The sequence below is a fragment of the Geotrypetes seraphini genome, chromosome 1 (genome assembly GCF_902459505.1).
Source record: "Geotrypetes seraphini chromosome 1, aGeoSer1.1, whole genome shotgun sequence".
In the NCBI taxonomy this organism is placed as follows: Eukaryota; Metazoa; Chordata; class Amphibia; order Gymnophiona; family Dermophiidae; genus Geotrypetes; species Geotrypetes seraphini.
The window spans coordinates 328,357,808-328,382,351 of NC_047084.1; the positions used below are offsets into that span (position 1 = coordinate 328,357,808).

At 43.9% G+C, this 24,544-nt stretch overlaps 1 protein-coding gene across 7 annotated transcripts in view; it reads right to left on the reverse strand.

The window, feature by feature from the left end:
• The window catches only part of BMPR1B (bone morphogenetic protein receptor type 1B), a 586,865-nt gene that overhangs the window by 51,340 nt on the left and 510,981 nt on the right, over positions 1–24,544 (reverse strand). For all 7 annotated transcript variants that reach the window (XM_033957895.1, XM_033957911.1, XM_033957903.1 and 4 more), the window contains 2 exons: positions 13,437–13,533; positions 4,698–4,836 (listed from right to left, as the gene is read on the reverse strand). In XM_033957895.1, the coding sequence (XP_033813786.1) occupies positions 4,698–4,836; positions 13,437–13,533 (236 nt within the window). The remainder of the gene's footprint in view (positions 1–4,697; positions 4,837–13,436; positions 13,534–24,544) is intronic.

Sequence of the window (24,544 nt, forward strand, 5' to 3'; positions counted from 1 at the left end):
AACCTAACCAGCATATGGCATTCCTTCATTTTCAAACCCACCCTGATGTTCCCCTAGGACGGGGGTCGGCAACCCGCGGCTCCAGAGCCGCATGCGGCTCTTTTCCACCTTTGCTGCGGCTCCGGTAGTGTGTCACGCAGGCATGCAGCTTACAAGTCCGGCGTCGCGGCGGGAAATAGCCATGCTGAGCAGTGAGCTCAGCACATACACAGATGAAAGCCTTGCTTGCTGATTGGTCCGGCGGCCCCGCCCCGCCGTGCCGCCGGACCAATCAGCAAGCAAGGCTTTCATCTGTGTAGTGCTGAGCTCACTGCTCAGCATGGCTATTTCCCGCCGCGACGCTGGACTTGTAAGGTGCACGCCTGAAAAAGAAATCATCCTGGCCGGGGTCGGTGTCATGCTCCAGAGATCTACAGCCTTCCTATCTCCCTCTCCCTTCTACCTGCTTCCGGCCACATCCCCTGCTCCGCGGCTCTCTTCGGCAACTCAGTAGCAGCGATCGACACAAGCTTCTGACGTCGGGGCCTACCCTCTGCGAGTCCCGCTTGTTTCAACTTCCTTTTTCCACAAAGGCGGGACTCGTAGAGGGAAGGCCTCGATGTCGGCAGCTTGTCTTGATCACTGCTGCTGACGAGTTGCTGAAGAGAGCCGCGGAGCAGGGGGGTGTTGCCAGGTGCAGGTAGAAGGGAGAGGGCCAGATGCAGGACTCGTGGGTGAGGGAGGAGAAGAGAGAGAGAAAGAGAGAGGGGAGGGAAACAAAAGGAAATATTTCATACTGGGCTGGGCCGGAGTGGAGGGAGGGTGGAAAGATTCTAGCTACAGGGTGCAGTAACAAAGGAAAAGGGGGGGAAAGCTGAAAATGGAGATAGTGACACAAAGAAGAGAAAGGGTAAGCAGGACCTACTGAATAAGGATAGAGATACAGAGGGGACATGAAGAGGAGGTGAAATAGAGACATAGAAGTAATACTGAAAAAGTGTGTGTGTGGGGGGGAGATAAAGACATTGAAAGGGCAAATGGTGAACATGGGGTAAAGACAAGGACAGAGACAAATAAAGATTCTGAAAAAATGGTGAGATAGGGATATAGGTGAGATGGACACAAAGAAGGGTGATGCTGGAAAATAGGTGGAATGGTAATTCTGACAGACACAGAAGGGAAATGCTGGATCAAGGAGAGATGGGGCTCAGGCTGGATGGAATGAGGAGAAATGCCTTGTTGGCCCGGAACTTCCTCTTCTACGTCAGAATTGACGTCAGGGAGCGGAATGCTGGTCAGCGCAACACTTCTGCAGGGAAAGCTTGGGACGGCGGTGGCTTGGGGGCTGTTCCCCGATTGCGGTGGCAGCAAACCGAGTGGCTTGGGGGATGGCACGGAGACAGAAAGAAGGGGGAACAGGGAGACAGAAAGAAAAAGTTGGGGGAGAGAATGAAGTCTGGAGGAGAGGAAACATACAGTAGGCTGAAAGAAAGGAAGAAAGATTGGATGCACAGTCAGAAGAAGAAAGTGCAACCAGAGACTCATGAAATCACCAAATAGCAAAGGTAGGAAAAATGATTTTATTTTCAATTTAGTGATCCTGTATATAGCATTAAGATAAGAAACAATATATGCAGTGTTAGATTTGTTTTATAATGGTTTTGCGGCTCCAAGTTTTTTTTTCTTTTCGAAAACGGGTCCAAGTGGCTCTTTATGTCTTAAAGGTTGCAGACCCCTGCCCTAGGAAATAATGGGGCTGTACTTTCTGCGAAGATCAAACTAGCCGCAGTGTTCTGGATCCGCTGAAGTCTTTGAAGACTTTTCTTGGTTAGACTTAGCTAGATGGTCCAGTCTGGAAAGAATGATTGATTGTACAAGGACAGCAAAATGTTGGTGGAAACAGGATCTCTTTTCTCAACATGTGAAGACTAAAAAAACATTTTTTTACCAGAGAGTTGAGATGGTCATTGAAGGAAAGTGTAGTCAATAATGATGCCCAAAACTTTGCTTGAGAATTCAAACTGCAGCGTGGGACCAGAAGGTAAGGAAATGAGCGTGGGTAACTTATCTAATTTTGGGCCAAGCCAAAGTAGTTTTGATTTGGACTCATTAAGTTTCATTTGTACAATGAGAGTCCAGGATTGGAGTTTCGTTATGCATGCTATTATATTCTCCGTGAAGTTAGTAAGGTTCGAATCTATCTCAAGGACAAGGATGTCATCTGCATATGTATATAATGTTTCAACGAGAGATAGATGGAAGAGTTTCAAAGAAAACTTATAGATGTTGAAAAGAATAGGGGACAGAGGTGAACCCTGCGGGATTCCACATAACGGTTTCCAAGAAGAAGACATGGTGCCATTCATGTTAACAGTGTAAGAACGGGATCGTAAGAATTTTGAGAACCAGTCTAAGACTGTGAAATCAATGCCTATCTCAGAAAGTTGGTAAATTAGAATATCATGGTGGATAACATCAAAGGCCGCAGATAGATCGAATTGTAACAGGACAGCAAACTTGTTACAAGATTGTAGTTGTTGAGCCTTTGAAATTAATGAGGCCAGTGCTGAAATTGGGTCTGAAGCCATATTGGCAAGGTAATAGAATGGAGAATCTCTCTAAATAAGATGAGAGCTGAGTAGATATGATAGCCTCTAGCATTTTGGTCAGGAGAGGAATATTTGCTATAGGACTATAGCTAGATGGTGAGAATGGGTCTAGGTTGGCTTTTTTCAGTAATGGGGTCAGGGCAATGTGACCCATTTCTGCAGAAAAAAAGGCCTGATAGTAAAGCAGCGTTTATGAGTCTGGTGAGGGATGAGATAGCCTGCGCGTATAGGTAAGAAGGAAACGGGTCCAGGGCGCATTTGCAGGATCTTAATTTGTGGCACAGTTTATAAACCTGGGCTTCAGATACATGCTCAAAGACTGTCCAGGATCTGTCTACTGGGATAGGGTTAGTGCCGCTGGGCACTAGAGAATTGTAAGTGACTGCTGATGGAAGAGAGTTTCTTATAGTAGAAGAATTTTGCTAGGTCGTCAACTGCTGGAGAGGAGGGGAGTATAGAGGAGTCGTTTTTAGAGGTTAAGGAGTGCTAGATGTTATACAGTGTACTGTTCTTGTTATTGGATCTGGTGATTTTATCACCGTAGAAATTCTTCCTTGCTTTTTTTAGTATTGTATTATAGAACTTGATACTGTCCCTTCAAGACTGTATCCTCAGGGGATTTAGATTTGTTTTCCATTTACGCTCCAGTACTCGGCATTTCTGCTTCAGTTCTCTGTGGTACGGAAGATACCAGGGGGCCTTACGGAAGTAGGAGACAGTTTTAGCAGATAGAGGAGCAAGAGAGCTGTAGATAGTCTCAGAGAAGTTAACCCAGTTGTGCCAGTAGGTTTCTGGGGCATCAGGCTTAGGACAGAAGGAAAACTGATTAAGAAGTTGGGTCCAGAACTGTTCACTCACAATTTATTTGTGGAAGATAATAGATTTTGAGGCACAGGGTTGAACCCCAAGGTGAGACATGAAAATGGGGAGACAGAAAGTGCCTAAAAAGTGATTGGACCAAGGGACATGTTCCCAATAAACACCTTCGGCTAAAGTTTTGTAATCAGTAAGGTCGAGGAAACTGATGATGTCTAGAGTATGCCCCTTTTCATGGGTTGGAGAGGACTCAGGAGAGGGAAAGCCCAGAGAGGTGAGAAAGTTGTTGAATTCAATCACATCCTTGCTGGTGTTGTCATCTAGGTGGAGATTAATATCACCACTAACCAGTAATGTTTGAAATTTTAGGAAAGTGCTTGTTATGGTCTCAAAAACGAGTTCAGAGGATTTATTCCAAGAGATTGGCGGACGATATAGTAACAAAATGCCCAATGGGTGATAATGGAGCTCATCGTTGACTATCGCTAGCATATAATTATTTTATGAAAATCAAAATTAAAAATATATATGTGTTCTGTAGTTCACAGACCTGTAAAAATGCCTCATAACACCATTTGCAGCAGATTGCAACAAATATTTCCACAGATCCTGCCATTCTTCAAGCATGCTTTACAATAAAGAGGAACAGTGAACTGCTGATCATTTAAGTCAGCCAATGCCATTTCAATTAGTAAGTATGCAGTCAGTGTAATGGCTGTGAAAGATGTCAGAATGTTAAAACTACATGTGGGGCTTTCTGTACAGATAAACTTTCCAACTAAAGCATATATTCACTTAATTGTTTAGGGACTTTGGTCATTTTGCTATAATTGTATAGTGTAGCCATTAACCTAAACTGTTGACAAATTATTCTGCCTACCTATTAAATAAGGGATGATCATGCTCTTCCTGGCTATAATATATAGCCCACTATAAAAAGAGAGCTTCATTATTTTACACTGCAGAGTCATTATTTTACAGCAATTACAGTGAAATTCCATATACCTTTGCCCAGTGCATCTACGATTTAAGAGCTGAAAGATGGAGTCATTAATCTGCTAAATCCTACCATTAATTATTCTAACAAAATTCTAACAATGCCGTAAGCTGCCTTGAAATCCATTTTGAAAGGTAGGCTAAGGATCTCCAAATTATTACTGCAAAGATGACAACCCTGGCACTTTATTATTTTCTACTCCACATTGCCCTTGTAGCTTTAATAAACAGCAGTACTGATTCTGCCACTGTATATTTGGCTGCTAAGCCTTTGCTGTAGCAGGACTCCTGTCATACCAGTAGAGGGAGCCCTGAACCACTTCCTGAGCTCTGTGACTGCTCCATCAAGTCCTTCAGGGATTCCCCAGGAGGAATACAGATGTCATCTTGCACTAGCCCAATACTGTAGCGGGATCTGGATTTCTGCCTTTTGTACCTAAAGAAGAGCACAAAGCAGGTCACTATGCAAGGAGGGCATCAGGCACAGATAATGTGAAATGAAATGCTATTCATGCTGGACTGTTTCATTTGCCATGAGTTTTGATGTGGCTCTTAGAAATGCTAATGCAACACATTGCTGTCAACTTGATCTTCAATTAAAAAAAACATTTCAGCACTGTCAGAATAAAAACAGATCAATGATTTGCCAATAATAATGTCATAATAATGGAGTTTTATGTTGCTAGAGGACAGACACATACTGCAACAATTAACAGCTTTATCTGCCAACATTAAGAATCATCCAGAGAGCACAAAAATAAAAGAGGATAAAAGATGTGAACACTTTCAAACAGTTAGTTCCAAAATTGCATTGGCAAGAGTAGGGGTTGCATTTTCACAGCATTGCTTGCCACCTTTTAGCACGACTGCATACACACTTCAGGATTGAGGGGCATGAGGAGGAGCACCTTGTACACTCTAGATCAGTGGTATCAAACTCAACCCCTTTGCAGGGCCACATTTTGGATTTGTAAGTATTGTGTTTTTCACTCCATATGACGCACTTTACCCCCCCAAAAAAATGGGTGGAAATAAGGGTGCATCTTATGGAGCGAATACCACAACCCCCCTGTACCTGTTTTTAATTGCGTTGCTTCCCTCAATGGCAGCGAGTGGCAGAGCTGCAAACAAGGCAGCAGGGAGTTGGGAGGTGTGCCTAGCTGATGGAGGTCAGCGATGTTCTGCTTGCCTGGGTGAAAGCAGTGCATTGTGAAGAGCTGGGAGGGTGTGGGTCAACGGAGGAGGCGGCTTACGGGGACGCCCAGTATACCAGCGAGGGCGCAGTCTTTGTGTTGCCACCGCCAGCCTCTCCCTCTGCTCAGGGTTGCAGCGGAGACCAGCGAATAAGAGCAGCCGGCACCTGCAGCTGATGGAGCCAAAGACGCGTGTAATGGAGGCCAACAGTCAGTGCAAAACATCGCCGGTGGCTCAGCCTTGTTGGAGGCAACTGACTGTTGGGCTCTGAGACAGCATTTATTTCAGCGCGGATCCCTCTCACACCACCGGGAGTCCTGGGCCTGCTGTGCCATTCAGGCAGCGGCGCGGGACCAGGCAGGCACCCAAAAAGCTCGCGTCTGCCTTGTTCACCTTGCTGCCGCGACCATCCAGCCACGATTAAAATCAGGTATGGGGGGGAGTGGTGCCCTGCCCCGATTAAAACTAGGTACGGGGGGTGCACTGCCACGATTAACACCAGTTACGGGCCAACATGAATAATGCATGGACCCATTCTACTCTTTTCCCTCTATCTCCCAAACCAAGAGTACAATGGGCCCATGCATTATTCATGTTGGCCTTCAACAGTCTGTGTTGGAGCAAGAATGAGTGATTAAATGTTAGTTTTCTTTGCCTTAGCTTTGTAAAATGCTTATTGTTTTAATGGCAAGAATTGGAATATTTATCAGGACTATACTGTTAACTTGCTCCAAAGTATAAATGGGATGGGGAACAGGTGGGATTAGCATTGAAATCAGACAAATTTTTTGTTCATTTGTTTTGAAGGTGAAAGGGAAGGAGTGCCCAATGATTTTAAAATATTGATCCTGTTAGCAGGGGAACCTGATGGGTTTTTGATTTTTTTTTTTGGGGGGGAGGTGTTGTAAAGTGACGTGATCTAATGGGGTACTTGAGTGCAAAATGTTGCCATTCTCACTATGAAAAGGATGGTTTGCTGCATTGGATTGGTTGTGGGTGTTTTTTAAAAAAAATTTTAAGGTTTTAACATTTTATGTGTTGTGTAGTGTTTTTCATTTTTGAATTCTTTGTATTCTGAAAATACTGTTAACAATATGGGGCAACCATTTTTAATTAAACATAACAAAAAAATACCCAGGTACCAGGGGGGGGGGGCTGCCGCGATTAAAACCAGGTATGGGTGGGGCCCTGCCAGGATTTTAAAAAAATACGGGGGCACCTGCCTGCCCTGTCCCTACCTGCCTGCCCACCCTGTGCCCTGGCCCAGTCTACTACTAGACCACCAGAGGGGGGGAACCGGGTACAGAGCCTGGCAGGGAGGGAGGACAGGGTGCAGAGCTTGGCAAGGAGTGTGGGGTTGGGTGCAGAGCCTGGCAGGGAGAATTTGGTTCAGAATGGGTTTTTTCTTATTTTCCTGTGCGTCTTATGGTCAGGTGCGTCATATGGAGCGGAAAAATATGGTACTTGGAGGGTCTCAGAAAAAAATAGAAATGACAATTTTGCTGGAGGTAAAACTCTTTATAGTTTATAAATCTTTCCTTTTGGCTAAATCTTAATAATAATATTGTAATTTATAGCTAAAGAGACATATGATCAAGAAGCTGTTTTATTTTACTTCTGTGATTATGATAAACATGCAGAGGACCTCCAAATAGTACCTGGCAGGTCACATGTGGCCCCCAGGCCACGGTTTGAAAACAATGACCTAGATGGTACTTTTGTACATTTTAAAACTGTTCTACAGTATAACTAAATGAAGATTCTTTCTTTAAAAACAGAAAACGGGATGTGATAGCCGATAAGTTATTCCACAAAGCAAAACACTGGCTAACTAAAACCGGGCAGAGTAGAGCTGATAAACTAGAAACTCCCAGTTTATTGATAACAAAAAAATAAAAAATATATAACCCAATAAAAACAATTACAGCTGGCAATAATGGCAAATAATCCCAGGTTTATACCAGTCTGTAAAGAGAAATAATCATCTGTATGCAGATGATTGCACCTTGTCATTTATAATTGTATTAGATAATAGATTCCACAGACACAATATGGCAAATCAGTGGGCAAATGGTGTAGCAAAATGGAAAATTGTTTTCTTTTCCATTGACAGCACTTGGCTCTTTACAAATGTTTATATATTTGCATACCTCTAGCACCTCTTTCCACCTGTGGGGTACATATGTATGCTGATCTCTTCCCTGGCAGCCTCTATTCTATCCTTTCAGAGAGGAGACACCCCAAACAAGGGTAACATGCCACTTGAAAGGTCTCCAATGACCTGGTACAGGGCCTTTTTGCTTCTCCTTTCTACTGATAACTCTCTCTCGTACTCTAGCATTCCTCTAACTCAGGGGTCCCCAAACCTGTCCCGAGGGACCCTTAGCCAGTTGGGTTTTCAGGATTTCCACACTGAATATTCGGGAGAGAGATCTGAATGCAATATGGAAATCCTGAAAAGCCGGCTGGTTTGGGAACTCTTCTTTTAGCGCTTATTACTGTTGAGATCATTACATAATTGCCATACCGGGACACACCAAGCCCAGTATCCTGTTTCCAACTGTGGCCAACCCAGATCACAAGTACTTGGCAAGATTATTCAAGATCATTCTTTTCTTACCACTGTGGCTCTAATATATTACAATTCTCAAATGTGATGTTATATTCTTTTATGCAAAAAAGCTTTAAAATTTAAAAAATATATATCGCTCTTCTCTTTGGTGCCCATTGTAACAAACACCTCTCTCATCGTCTCTATCCCAATCACACGCGTGTGCTGCTTGCCTCTACTATCGCAATCACTTGTGTTGATAGGTGGGAATGACTCAAATCCCACTAGTATGTTAGAGAAGGATCTGCTGATTTACAGCCTGTTCTAAGATACACGGAGAATTGGATGTTCATACACCGGCTCCATGTGGTAGGAATGCCCATTTTAGAAACATGAATGTCTAAAACAGGGGTGCCCACACTTTTTGGGCTTGCGAGCTACTTTTTAAATGACCAAGTCAAAATGATCTACCAACAATAAAATTTAAAAAAAACACAAAGCACACTGTACGCATAGAAAATGTTAATTATCATTCCTATTCCAGGGTTTTTCAAAAAGGTCAAGGCAGATGACTCTATGCACTATCACCTCAGTAACAACCATACAAAAATAGACAAATATACCCCCTCCCTTTTTACTAAACCACGATAGCAGTTTTTAGCGCAGGGAGCTGCGCTGAATGCCCAGTGCTGCTCTCGACACTCATAGGCTCCCTGCGCTAAAAACCTCTATTGCGGTTTAGTAAAAGGGGACCTTAGTGTAAAATATAGACAGCAGATATAAATTCAGACACATTTTGATCACTAAATTTAAAATAAAATCATTTTCCCTACCTTGTCTGGTGATTTCATGAGTCTCTGGTTGCATTTTCTTCTTCTGACTTTACATACAATCTTTCTTCCCTTCTTTTAGCCTGTATGCTTCCTCTCCTCCAGACCTCATTCCTTCCCCCAACTTTTCCTTCCTCTTCCCTGCCCTTTCTTTCTCTCTGCCTCCCTTTCATTTTTTTCTGTTTCTCTTCTTTCCTTCTGTCTCCCTGCCTGCCCTTTTTCTTTCTTTCTCCCTGCCCTCCCCCAAGCCACTGCCACTGCCATTACCATCGGGGACCAGGACCCAAACGCCACCAAAAAAAGGCCCCAAGCTCTCCCTGCTTCGGCCAACCAGCATTCCTCTCCCCGACGTCAATTCTGCCGTCGGGAAGAGGAAGGCTGATCAGCCCAAGATCGTGATCAACCTATTGGGGGAAATGCTGCCAGGTCCTGCCTTCGCGGAAACAGAAAGTAGGCAGGACCCGGCAGGTACGACACTGGCAGAAGACGAACCGTCACAGAGGGAGTGAACACTGAGTCATGTGGCACATCCGGATTGTGAGCAGTCCTGCCTTTGGTCCTGTCCCTGTTAAACCGGCTGGCAATAACAAAGCCAGATGCCATGGGTTCTTCCCTTTTGCCAAATTACTAAAGGCTCTGCCGGTCTTGATTCTGCCCATCTCTGAAGTTACTTCCTGATTTCGAGGGGCGGGATCGAGACCGGCAGAGCCTATAGCGATTTAGCAAGAGGGAAAGCCCCTGTGATGTCTGGCTTCGTTATTGCCAGCCGGTTTAGTGGGACCGACACAGGACCGAAGGCAGGGCTGCTCACAATCCCCCCTCCTTCCAGCTGGCTCATCACTCCCCCCTCCTTCCAGCGACCGGCAAACAATGCCTTCCTCCCTGCCATGATCCTCAAGGCCTGGACTGCAACACACTCAAAACGAGGCTCCTGCACTCCTGGACCGCAGCGCACACCCGATGCCGCTGCCGACACAGCAGCGGCTGACTCCTGCTTCCGACAGGGCAAAGCGACTGCTGACTCCTGCACGCAACTCCACGAAGGGCTGGCAGCTTGCAATTGGGCCCACAAGACGTCAATTCTGATGTCAGAGATAAGGTCTGGGCCTGGACCTGGACCTTCTCTCCGATGGTAATTGACATCGGGGCAAGACTTGCAGACCGCTGGTCCTTCTCTTCCTTTCCTGCAATGGTGAGCAAGTCAGAGGGCGGTGAGGGGATGGTGGGGTGGCAACGAGCAGCAACAGAACACCGGGGGGTGCAGAGGTATATTCGCTCCATAAGACACACACCCTTTTTGGGGGGTGGAAAAAGTGCATCTTATGGAGCAAAAAATACGGTAATTAAATCGGTTAAGTTTTAGTTGTTGAGGACAGGGCACTGCAGTTTAACCATGCGAGGAACATATGGTAGGTGACAAAAATTGCAGAAACTGTGATCATGAACAGGGATGAAGCAATTTAAACTTCCTTTCTGTCGGTGGTGGGCCTCCAGGACAGAGAGCAGGAAGAGGGGGGAGGTAAAATAAAGGGAGAAGGGATGCTGCTGGATAAGGTGAGCAGTGATGGGGTGGTGGAGGACACAGGGGAGGTAAAAGGAAGGGAGAATGAACAGGGGGAGCAGGCAAGGGGTGGTGGTGGGCAGCCAAGGAAAAAAAAGAAAGAAAGAAAGATACAAATACAGAAAGCGGCTAAAGAGAGAGAAAAATAAATAAAGACAGACGCACACACATATATTCTAGCACCCGTTAATTTAACGGGCTATAAAACATGTGCGTGCCGGATTCCCTTCTCCCCCCCCCCCCCCGGGACATAACTTCCGGTTTCGGAGGAAAGAGAAGAGAAGCCGGCACGCACACGTTAGAGCCCGGAGCATAAGTTCGCTACGGGCTGAAATCTCCAAGCCGGTTTTTGGGGGGGATTTTTAATGTTCAGCAGCGGCAGATGACAGCTGGGCAGACTGCCCAGCTAAAAGGCCCTAGGGAGAACACTGGAGAGGAAGGCTGATCGGCCCGTAGATCAGGACGGCAACACGAGTCTATCACAGAGCCCGGGATGGGCTCCGTGATCGACTCGCGTTGCCTTCCTGAGCTACTGGTCGATCGCGATCGACGCGTTGGGCACCCCTGGTCTAAAACATCAATGGAGCAATATTAACATTAATGTACTGTAATAAACATTTTGTCAGTCATTAAACAACAACAATTTTTCATGAAGCCATCACAAAACCTTGCCAGTTTCACTTTCGGGGCTGGGTGGGGGCAGATGAGGGGTGGGTAGGTGGGGGGGGGATGCAAGTGACTACATCTAATCCTCCATACTGCTGAATAGAGCACTCGTCTGAAACTTGGAGGTCCCAACTAGAGAATGACACGGTGGCGGTTTACCCGCGGCCACCGCATTTTAGCCGCGGGTCACCCGTCGAAAACGGGGAAGAAAACTAGCAGTCGCTGCGGCGACGGGGACAAGGCCATTCACCGCCCGCGGGGCGGTGAATGGTCTTGTCTCCGCAGTGAGGTATCAAGGATCGCGCGGTCCCCGCAGCCACCGCCCGCCCGCCCGTAGCATTTAGCCAGCTCCCTCCCTCCACCTCACCTTAAATTTCGAGTTTTCCGGCTTCCTTTTTTCCGAGCCGCACGTGTTCAAAAATCCGTGCACGCGCGGCTGCGCGAGTCAATCAATCTTCTCCTCTGACGCAACCGGAAACAGGAAGTTGCAGGAGAAGAGAAGTTTGATTGACTCGCGCAGCCGCGCGTGCACAGATTTTTGAACACGTGCGGCTCGGAAAAAAGGAAGCCGGAAAACTCGAAATTTATGGTGAGGTGGAGGGAGGGAGCTGACTAAATGCACGGCTTTTTGAACGCATGCGGCTAGGGAAAAAGGAAGCCGGCAAACTCGGAACGAATATAAGGTGAGGTGGAGGGAGGGTGGGGGCTGCTGGACCATTCTTCATTACTTTGCCATACTAATTCCATTCTATGTTAGGTGCCACGGACTCAGATTCGAGTCCTAGTGATGATGAGTTAAAGATCCCAAAAGAAGCCAACTTCTAAATCCAGTGGTTAGAGCTACACTACACTCCTTGTGACCCTGGGCAAGTCACTTAATCTCCATATTGCTTCTGACACAATGGGCAGTTCCAAAGACCAAGACTGGCCAGTGTCAAAGACAGGATGCTGAGCTTGATAGACCCTTAGTCTCCACTGTTTTTAGTGATCAACAAAGTTCTATGTTTCTATAATCACCCTAATTCTGTTATCATTGGACTAGATATTCAAAATGATTTAAATGGCCAGGACAGGCTCCTGGCTGTTCAAATCATCTGTCCAGGGCTAACCAGGCATTTTCAATCTTCATGTTCAGCCCAAATGGTGTCACACAATTCAGCAAAAATACCCAATGTTGTTCCTCATAATTTAAATATTGCTCATAGAAGGAACAACATTGGGTATTTTTGCAAATGGAAGTTGGAGGGTTAATTCCCTTGAAACAGCCAATTGAGTGAAACATGAATTCATGCTGGGACACAAGATAGGTTGAATTTGTTTTGAATTTAAAAAGAAAAATGATCAATGAAGAATACTATAATGGCAAGAAAATATAATGATAAAACAGCAACTAATTTTGCCTATTTTTATATATTAAAAAAGTACTACATAAGGTGAATGTCCATATTGCTGTCTGTTGTTCTGCTGAGCACTGGCATTGAAACAGCAAAATGCATTTATTGCATACTTGTCCTCTGTCGGAAACATTATGGTGGTATATTAGTTGTGTTAATAAAAATTTATAAACAAAGCCCTGCCAGCTGAACATCTCTTTCTCTAGTTCAGCAGCAGGAACTTTGATTTATAAGAATGGAATACGCTAAATATTAGAGTACTAAGGCTTATATGGATGCTGCGGGGACGGTGACGGGGCGGTGAATGGGATGGCAGTGGCGGTGACGGGGCGGTGAATGGGATGGCAGTGACGGTGACGGGGCGGTGAATGGAATGGCGGTGACGGGGCGGTGCAGAGGATGGTGGGCCGGGGACAGGGGTGACGGGGACAGATTTTTTCCCCGTGTCATTCTCTAGTCCCAACGACCATCTTTTTGGACAATAAATGTTCATTTCCCTTCTAAAATGGGTAATAAAAGTCTAGGTTTTGACCTACCCTAGTCTTGTCCTCAACACACCTAGACAACGCCCCTGTGCAATATGGGCATACATAGACATACATATTCCAGCTTTGGTAAAATCAGGATTTGCACATCCATGCACTATTAATGACTAAATGCTAGCTTATGCATGAGTAAAATAAACATCTGAATCTCTAAGCAATGGTCAACTTTCTATCTAAAAGACAAACTGCAAAGAAAAGACAGCCAAACAAAACTCAGAAACAAAGCAGGAGGACGGTAAGAAGGGTAGGAAGAATTTCCAAAGATCGTCTAAACCTTGGGTATTTTCCTCCTCACCTGAAACAGAAGAATATGAGAATGAAGGCCAAAATCACACTGCAGGCAGTCACCGAGATCAGTAAAGCCATGTGGTGAATGTTCCCACTGATGGAGCCTGGAAGAAAAAAGCCAAACCACAATGAGCAGTCACTATGTTATGGATTCTTTATTATAACTAGATGTGTTTTACGTTAAGACATCCACATCTGTAATTCGCACTGATTTTAATGATCAATGAACCTAGAGTAATCGTAAAAAGTAGTTAGAAGATTATTATTTTATATTACTCATTCTCAAACTGGAGGTAGAAATCAACTGATCGGCATTAACTCTCTTGCTTCTGTGTTAACTGATCTCCATTGAGAGCAATGTACACTGGCGTTGAATAGAGGAACATTCACAGACAATATCCCCTATATTTATTCCAGACCCTTGATAAAGCTGTGCAAACAGGCGAAACGGGTCCCATTGGGGATGGGGATTTATTGAACATCATTCTGTCCTGTGAGATCGGGACGCCGACAGGCACAGATAAAGATAAGTCCCACTCTGCTGTCTTGCAATTTTCTTAACAAGGCTTTACACAAAGAAATAAGAAAAAAATATTCAAAAAGAAAAATTTATTTATAAAAAATGTTTATTTATCATTCAATGTAATGTGAATAAGAGGTTTTTTGGGTCAATGATAGATAATCGAACCCCTCACATATGCAAACTAAATTTATCTCTAGTGGATTGTTTGCGGGGTTACTGAGACCCTTTTCCAAGGTTCAAACCCCAGCAAAACCTACTGCATTTTTCTATTTCAGCCAGATAAAATAAGCACCATCTATGATGGGTAGTATGAATGTGTATTTGTTTGCATGGCTTAAAAAAAACCCGGTGTGCACAAAATCATTTCTGTATATATTATCTTTCAAATTCACAAAGTTGATTTACATGTTATAAAGTTCTAATGCACCTATAAAAATTTTATTAACATGAATATGCAAATCAAATAGAAAAAAAAAAAAAGAAAGAAACACTGGAAGAAAAAAAGGCCTACTCTGAACACAAAATGAAAATCTTTGCATATCACTACCTGGTAAAATTCCTGAAATGTCAATAAAGATGACTGAACACAAAAAAATTCCTGGTTCCCACTGTCTTTGAGAAGCCTTTGTAAAATGTATGATGTAATAATGAGTGGAGCTTCTTTTCTATCAGCTTGCTGAGATGATAGGCTGTTTATGGAACTGCAACAGCTACCCTCAGTAGAGCTCTTCTGCTTAAAACCCATTTGGTTTCTCAAGAAAGATAAAGCACCCTCCCTGGCACCTTCAGTCGATTTAGGCTCCAGCCTGCTGTAGGTAATGTAGATCAGTGTTTCTCAACATGCGGTATGCATACCCTTAGGGGTACTTGGGCCGCTTGTTGTGGGTACGTGGCCTGGCCACCATAGAGGATATTCCCTGCCCGCCCATTCATTCAAGCTGCCGCCATCGGGGATCCCTCATTCCTGTCCGCTCCTCTGCTGAAGTTGCTGCTGGGGATCCCTGCCCCCCTCCGAAGCCTTCCAGGTCAGCAGGGAGGGGATGGGCCAAGTTCCCTCCTTGTTCGAGCCACACTTGCTCCTTCTGCCTTCAGCGGCTATTGTTGCAGGGATGCACAGGCAACATTCACACTGCACATAGATGACCTGAAAACCTCTCCGATATCAGAGGAAAGGCTTTTGGGTCAGCTACATACAGCATGTGAACGCTGCCTGCGCGTCCCTGCAACAATAGCTGCTAAAAGCAGAAGGAGCAAGTGCAGCTCAAACAAGTAAGGGGACATGATCTTTCTAAGAGAAAGGGTTAAAGGAGGGGGTGGGAAGGAGCGCTGGGTTATTGGAGGGAGGGAATAGAAAGGGATAACTGTTGGGCATGAATGTGTGATTGAGAGAGAAAGAGATGTGCACATGGTGAAAAGAAGAAAGGAGGAAAATTGGGCATAGAAAGAGGAGTGAGGTAGAGAAGCTTGGGGAACAGAAGGATGAGAGGGAAAAATGGTGGAGAGGGAACAGAGGGACAGATTGAAGGGGATGAATGTTGGACCTAGTGATGGAGGGAGAAATGGGCATGGGGCTGGTGGGCAATGGTGAAAAATTCTGCACATGATCTAGGGGATGAGAGGGGGAGAAATGTTTGCAATAGGGGTGGAGGAGAGAGGACTCTTGGAGGGACAGAGAGAGATATTGGTTGGATGACAGGAATGAGGTACAGAGGAGAGGAAGCATGCAGGAGGCAGAAAGAAAGAAATACTGGATGCACAGTCAGAAGGAAGTGCAACAAGAGACTCATGAAATCACCAGACAACAAAGGTAGGAAAAATGATTTTATTTTCAATTTAGTGATCAAAATGTGTCGGTTTTGAGAATTTATATTTGCTGTCTATATTTGCACTATATTTGTCTAGTTTTCTATAGTTGTTCCTATTTTAAAAAATATATATAAGTTGACCTATTTAAAAATATATATATAAATGATAATTAACATTTTATCTGCGTAGTGTGCTTTGTGTTTTTTTTATTTTGTGGTTACCATTATGTATTAATAAGATTATATTATATGTATATGAAAAATGGATGGAAGTAATTGCATTACAATTAATACTACTATTGTGGGGGCGGGGGTCTGGGGTGGAGGTACTCGGTTGATATTTATTAGACTTAGGGGGTACTTGGCTTGAAGAAGTTGAGAAACACTGATATAGATTAACTCACTGCGATGCTAAGCTGAACTGCGCAGCAGAGGAAGTTACAGCTTCCATGGTGAACATACAGTTCTGTTATTTTTCCAGAGAGAGACTTTGGTAGCTTGTCATCCCTTTATATTAAGATTACATATCTTTGTTCAAAAGAAAAAAGCCAGGGGGGGAGGGGTGTGTATGCGTGTGCAGTAAAAGTTACTATGGTTCTTAACAAAACCTATAATCAGTGTCATACTAAGGGCAGGGTGATGGATGTAGGCAGTGAGGGGATGCAAAGGAGAAGCCGCAGTCCACACACACACACACACACACAGCCATTGGTTCTGCCAGCTACCCCATTCCCTCTGATATCAATTTTATGTTCTGGGGCAGGGGATCAGCCAAGCTGACAGCTACATGCACACAGACTGCAGCCCCGGAACAGCTTCACACACTGCCTGGAAGAAGAGGGTGTTTTGCCCCAGGTGGTAATCAAGTAATCAACCTATAATCCATTTCCTGGTATATAGGGCTGGCTCAATCTATGGACCAGATGCTAGTGTGTGTGTGTAGTGGGGGGCAGTGATAAGGGATACCAAAATTCTGATCTGGTACCTCTCTCCCTCTATCTCCACCCCACGGGGGAAGGAGAGTTGGCAGAGCAGGATTCTGGCACCCTTTATTACCAGGGAGGAGGACTTGAGAGGGAGAGAGAGCTACTGGATCGCAGGGGGTGGTGAGGGGTGCCAATGCAAAAGTTGGCTTAGGAACCACAGTCTCTTGAGCTGGCCTTTCTAGTATGAATTGGCATGCTGTCTTCTCTGAGCTTTGGTATTAACCTTTTTGGCAGTAATACTGTAAAACATGTACATGCCACTCATACATAAAGTCTGAGAATAGTAGCATATTCACCTACAGTATATGTGCCATGTGTACTGTATGAACATATATGGCAGATATGCGCCTAAGTTCTAATCTGTAACTTCACACATATCTTACATCAGTACTTCCCAAGTGGGTCATGGAGTTCCTTCTTGACGATCAGGTTTTAGGGATATCCACAATGAATATGCCTGAAAGAGATTTGCATATAATGGAGGCTATGTATGCAAATCAAATTTCATGCATATTCATTTTGGATATCCTGAAAACCTGACTGGCAAGGGGGAACTCCAGGTCTGACTTGGGAAATACCGTCTTACATAATGTGTAGTTTACATGTGTGTGTACATATGGGAGGAGCATGGAAGAAATGTAAATTTACATGCATAACTTATAGCATACTATAAATTACATGCCTATCTCCAGGACACAGGTACACACACTTGTGTCAGCTTTATGGCTGCCATAGGGAATGACACAGGGACAGAATTTGTCTGAGTGGTTAATCACAGGAAACCATTCCCATGTTATTCTTTAAGGAGAGGGGGAGGAATCATTAGGAATGGGCACAGCCACTGACCCTCAAGCTTTGTATTGAAGAATGCTGGTGTAGAAGGACTGAGGTTGAGATCCAGAGCAGATATTGTGATTTCATAATGCCTCATTCCACCAATGCCTAAAAGCCAACTTCATCAGTGATGTCACAATGGCTATATTGTCCTATACGTGGCTCACACAAGAATCAGAGTATGAATGAGCACAACTACTGACCCTCAAAGCCTTGCACTGAACAATGCTGGTGTAGAAGGACTGAGGTTGATATAGACACTAAAGTATGACACAGGATGGTTTCCCGCGGTTATCTGCAGGGACAGGGACACATTCTGTCCCCATATCAGTCACGCCTAAGTGCACATGGCTAAGGGAATACTAGGTGCCTTCTCTCCTATATAAAAATGGACCAATCAGCCATCCTCTTGGTACACAGTTGTAAAATTATCCCTTCCAGGGCACCGTTAGTGATGTGTAGCACTGTTAGCTTTGAGAGGCATATCTAGACTACTGGACTAGTGCTGCCCAATTCAGGAAAAAATTTTTCGATTTGATTCGATTCAGCCTACTGAATTGAATTTTTGATTCAATTTGATTTTCCTGCCCAATTTGGTGTTTTTTTCAAACATCCTGGTGGGTTTATTTTATAGCCTCTTCACCCCCTTTGCCCTCTCCTACACACACTGTTGCTGTGGTATAAACAAAATAAACAAACAAAAAAGACTTTTCTTCTCTGTTAAATCCTAGCTCACGTTTGCGGTCTAACACCAGCTCTGGCAGGATAGAAAGATAAGTTGCTGAAAATGTATGGTGACAGCAATGACCATAAACTAATGAAAAGTAGGAAAATATTACACAGGGCAAAAAATTATGATCTGAATAGTGTGCTAATTGAGTGAGTTTGACAACAAAGAAGTGCCATATTGGGACAGACCAAAGGTTCATCAAGCCCAGTATCCTTTTTCTAACAGTGGCCAACTCAGGTCCCAAGTACCTAGCTAGATCTCAAGTACTAAAACAGATTTTATGCTGCTTATCCTAGGAATAAGCAGTGGATTTCAACAAGTCATCTCAATAATGGCCTAAGGATTTCTCTTTTAGGAAATTATCCAAATCTTTGTAAACCCCACTAAACTATCTGATTTTACCACATTCTCCGGCAATGAATTCCAGTGTTTACACATTGTGTGAAAAAATATTTTCTCCAGTTTGTTTTAAATCAACAACTTAGTAGCTTCATGCTCCTAGTCCTAGTATTTTTGGAAAGAGTAAACAAGCGATTCACATCTACCCTTTGCACTCCGCTCAGTATTTTATAGACCTCTATCATATCACCCCCGAGCCATCTCTTCTCCAAGCTGATGAGCCTTAGCTGCTTAGCCTTTCCTCATAGGGAAGATGTCCCATCCCTTTTATCATTTTTGTTGCCCTTCTCTGTACCTTTCCTAATTCTACTATATCTTGGGATATAGCAATCAAAACTGCACAGTGAAGATTCACTGTACAATTAACTGGTTTGATGGTCATGAATTAAGCTAAAAATACCATGAAGAAAAACACTGAAGACAACTGTGAGTATTCAGATGACCCGCTGCAGAAATTTAAATGTCATGGTGTTAAATATCTCAAAATCAGGGCTAGATGCACAAAACATTGTTGCTAAGCCCATATTGGTCACTGTGGGCCGATTTTTTGGCTGATTTTGAAACATCGACCAATATTCCAACAAGTTTCCATGCAAATGATTTGCATGGCTGTTCACCATAATCCCTTCTGATCAGTCGATGTGTGAGCTTTGACACATGTGCAGAGCTGGTTTTGGGAAGCCAGGACAGCATGGTGGCAGGGGAAGCCCCAAAGCAGCCTCCTGCCACTCAGATGTTCAGGGCTTTTTTTTTTTTTTAATGGCACAGATTTTGTGCATGTGTTACACAAGCACAATATTTGCCCCATTAAAAAAAAATATATATATATATATATGAAACAGTCCACTCCCCGATGACACCCCCCCAACAACCCCCAGTACCAAAATAGAGGCAAGAGTGATGCCTACTCCCATCTGCCACTGTGACTCCCCCTCCCTCACCCCGCCAAACTGATCACCCCACCAGGACCCCCCTGAACCGACCACTCCCCTTCCCTACCTTACTAAACATTGGAAGGAGGGATGCCACATGCCCCCTCCTCTCGAACCACCCCACACACCTTCCCCCTACCTCAAATCTGGATGACAGCAGGAGGGATGCCCAAGTCCCTCCTGTTCGCAGGCCCACTACTCCAAAATGGTGGGCCTTCCCCTCCCTGGAGTATCCTTGGATACACAGGGAGAGGCCTAAGGTACTGATTGGCTCAGATGTCTAAGGCCCCTCCCTTTGGAGAATGTACTACTGCACGGAAAACCACGCAGTAAGCTGTTTTGTATATTGGGTTGGCATATTTGATCAGTCACTGAGCAAGTCAAACTGGTTTAGTGTCGATCATTAGATGATTAGAGATTTTAGTACATCTAGCCCTCAAGTGGTGAGAATGCTTCTGCTGATAACGAAAGTTACATTGACAAATTTGCCAATATAATATCAGATGAAAAACTTGGTCCTGAATAAATTTACAATGCTGGTGGAACATTCCAATGATGTATGCTAACTACCTGTGCATTATTATGCTAACTAGAGAACATGAATAATCAGAGAAATATTTTCTGATTAATTTAATAATCACTTTGTACCAGCAACACAAGCTCATTGTAGAGAAGCTGAACTGGAAGGAAACTGTAAAGGTTTTACTGGCTGTGCGGGGATAAAAATCAAACCCGTCCCCACTGGAATCAAATCCATCTCCATCCAACCTGCAAGTAATCTCTTCTGTCCCCGCCCATCCCCATAAACATCAGAAGTAGTTATTTATGCTACTGAATTAGAGGCTCTGGTAGAGACCCATTTACAAATAAGCAGACATTTTATTAATTTGGAAATAGTAATGGGGAATACATACTTTGTAAATGCCAAAGCCTCTAATTTAAATATAAAATACTCCAGCTGATCAGGACCCTCAATCTATGTCAGCTGAAGACTTTCTCTAAAGGTAGCCAAAAATCCCTTTCCAAGCTTGACGGGCAGAAGCAGCATCCCTAAGCCACAGATACTGGCTCAGGGATGCTGTCAGCAACTGTTATGCTTGGTAGAAGGGAATTCAGGTCACCTTTGGAGGAAGTCCTCAGTTGGTTGTGCTTGACGATCCTCACAGCAAGGGTCAGCAAATACTTCCAACAATGGAGAAATAAAAACACAAATGCATTTCCTTTTCTGTTGAACATATAACCAGTTTAAAATTTGAAAAGTTTTAATTTTATCCCACCTGGGCAAGTTTGATGCTGAAGCCTGGTCCTGCCAGGGCTCCGGTGCCGGTCCGGAGCTGACAGCCAGCAGCTTTGGGGTTCCTGCCGCAATTCCAGGGGCAAGAGAGGCAAACAAGGTCCTGCCACATGCTTCCTCATGGCGGCCTGAAGTCGGGGAGGCAGTGGCAGGCCCTGTCAGGCAGGGCGAAGTTGTAGCACCGATTCAGGTTCCCCATGCGGCTGCAATAAGCTGATTGCTGGCCACTGGGGAATGTCGGAAAACATGCGCAGAAGAAGCCAGGCTTAGGATAGGCGCAGGAGCACGCCGATGAGCTGGAGGGGCTGGGAAGAGCATAAAAGGCCTGAAGGGAATAGGCACCAGCGTCGGGAAGGTGAGCAGACCCCAGCCTGTTGGGCACTGGGGTCCGGAATGATCATTAGGCCACGTAAATGCAGCAGAAGAGGGGGTGTTCTCAGCAGGCATGGGGCATACCGGAAAGCTGGACTCAGCCCAGCATAATAGAGGGACACTTTTTGGGGACGAAGTGGTGGCAAGAATGTGTTTAGACCCTGGCTAGTGCCAGGTCAGGGTCTACAAAGTTGGAGCTGGTCCGTGCAGGCCACAGGACACTAGGTGCACAGAGAGATATCCAGCATGGGGAAGAGTGCCCGGATGTGCTGGAGGTGCGAAAATCGCGCCTCTTGATTTGTTGTCGGTCTAGAAGTCTCCAAGAGAGAGGGCTGTTTAGGAGCACAAAAAATCTCTCATGCTTCCGTTGCTCCTAGCACGAGAGCAGGGACAGGCAAACAATTAAAGCTTTTAAATGGGCTTTAATTAACTTTATTTCATGTTGCCTGCAGGTATGGAGGTGTTGGTTGTGTCTAGTAACTTGTGCAAATGCTGTGATCTTGAGAAGTGATGTTTGAATGTACAGTCAAATCTCGGTTTGCGACTAACCCGGTTTGCGAGTGTTTTGCAAGATGAGCAAAACACTCAGCAAACTTTTGACTCGCAAACCAAGTGTTGACTTGATTTGCGAGCACCCCCCCCCCCCCGGAATCGCTCCCCCCGCTCCGACCGGTACCCCCTCCCCGCGAACCGGCCCCGCCCTGCCCGAACAACTTAAACTTAAACCTCCACCCCTGGCACCGGCACAGATCGTGCCGGTGCCTAGAAGATCTTCCGGCTTCTGCCTGCCTTGAGCATGCATCTGCGCATGCTCAAGGCAGGCAGAAGCCGGAAGATCTTCTAGGCACCGGCACGATCTGTGCCTGCGTGCCGGTGCCAGACGGGGGCTGCGGGGTAAGTTTAAGTTGTTCGGGCGGGGGGGGGGGGCGGTTCATGCGGAAGGGGGGGGGGGTGGGGCAAGGGGGGTTTTGCGAGCGGGGGGAGCGATACCAGTTATCGGGAGGGTAGGGGTTGGGAACGTATCAAAGCGAGTTTCCATTATTTTCTATGGGGAAACTCGCTTTGATAAACGAGCATGCTCCAGGAACGGATTATGCTCGTAATCCAAGGTACCACTGTATTTATTTGAGTGAATGCATGGCTGATGTGTGTATGTATTTCATGGAATGCTATGATTGCAATGAGTTCTAAAGAAAAACATTTGGTGGTTGGTTGTCGACATTGCTTGAGGTAGGATGCTTGTGCAGCTTGGATGGCTTTAGCACTAAAGAATAAATATTTAAGGGAAAATTGAGCTCAGGTAACTGAGGAGATAGTTGAATTCAATGACTGGGGGAAGCCCATGTGAAAGCATTCTGCTTAAGTAATTTTATGGGTGTTTTAAAGATATTTTAATTGATGTCAGTGAAGTAACTGGGAGAAAAATATTGAAATGTGGCTTTTAATTTAGGGAAATAGTTTTGGTGTTGGTTTAATGAGAAAGCCTTGTTAATATATTTAAAGTGATAATTTAAAGATTTAAGGGAAATTTAAGGTTTTCATCTGCTTTGAGTGAGAGTTCAACTCAAAATTAATTTTAAGATAGATAATCCTATCTATAAAACAGGTTTTCATATATTAAATCCTTATAATTGATTTAAAGGGGGTTATTCTAGTTACAGATACAACAGAACTTTGCAGCCCTGTTTGTGTCTGAAAGAAGGGCTTGTGCTGAGCTGTGCTGCTGAGGGCTCTAAAAGCAGTAGATCACTTTAAAACTCATTAAGGACATGGTTTCTAATCTTACCTCATTTAAAAAATCTTTAAAAACTTATCTTTTTAAAGACGTATTTAACATTTGATCTTTAGACCTACGACCAGATGCTTTAGGTCTTTAACTTTTTACCCTCCCTCTTGTCTTTTTCCCTTTTGTTTATTCACTCTAGCAAAGAATTGTAACTTCTCCCCCCTACCCTCCACGACTCATGTCTGTTTAAAATTTGTAAGTTTGATGCTATTTTGTCTGTTCTCACAATTATGTTTTTAGGAAGATGTACATCGCTTAGCAAATTGAATAAGCGATTCATCAAATATTAATAAAAACTTGAATTATGTAAGCCGCAATGATTCCTAGTCGACATTTGCGGGATACAAGAATCAGCATGGTTCAGTGATGGCTAACCTTTTTGAGCCCGAGTGCCCAAACTGCCGCACAAAACCAAAGAATTTCCTCAAAGTGCCAGCACGTCAATTAAACCTTAATAACAAGATTTTAGTATCTAAAAACTTTTTATAAAGTTGCCTGAACTATGTAACATCATTTTTAAAGGTTGGAATCTTTGTATTGTCAGAGAATCAATTTGATTCACAATCCTTTGGTTTTCATTTCAATTTATTGGCAATTTATAATGTTTTAATGATTTCATTCAATTTAATGAATTTAGGAAGAATTTGATTCAGTTACACAATATATTTTAAATGTATTATTCACATAACATGTCAAATGTAGCCTGAGTTAAAAAAAAAGATAAACTTCTTAAAACTTAACTGTGTCAAGACTCGGTGTGCATTCCCAAAGAGTCTATACATGTTTTTTTTGTAAAATTTACAATCAAATTAGAAAATAGTTAATCATTACATTTCTAATAATATGATGTAAAGAAAACAAAAGAGCTTTCAATTAAACCAACCGTTTTTATTGGAAATTCCAGATTGGAATACAACAGGGCCATGTAAAGTCCCTTTTTTAAATAACATCTTTAAATAATATTTAAATAACTTAGAAAGTGTCTTAACTGCAAACTGAAAACACTGCTTCATGTAAACATATGCATTGGGCATGCTCTGAAAAAAATTAATGTGATTTTTGTTGTTGCATGCATGCTGATAACTTGTCAATCCTTGGCTCATAGTGCGTTAATTTCAGAGCAACACATGCAGCACTCATGTCATCCGTTAATCTGTTTCTAGCATCAGATTTTATATGATTCAAAGCCGAAAACAGCTGCTCACAAGCATAGGATGACCCAAACAAAGTAAGAAGAGCAATCCCAAGTGCTTTCATGGACTTAAAATTGTCTGGCAGAGAATTCCACGCTTTTAGGATTTCATTTTCAGAACTGCTAACAGTGATTTCATTTGTCACCCTTTCACACTCAATACGTTCAAGAGCCGCACGCAGGTCATTGAATTTACTTTTCCAGATAGAGCTTTCTTGAAATTCCAGTAGCTCCATTTCCAAATTTTGAATATCCAACCACT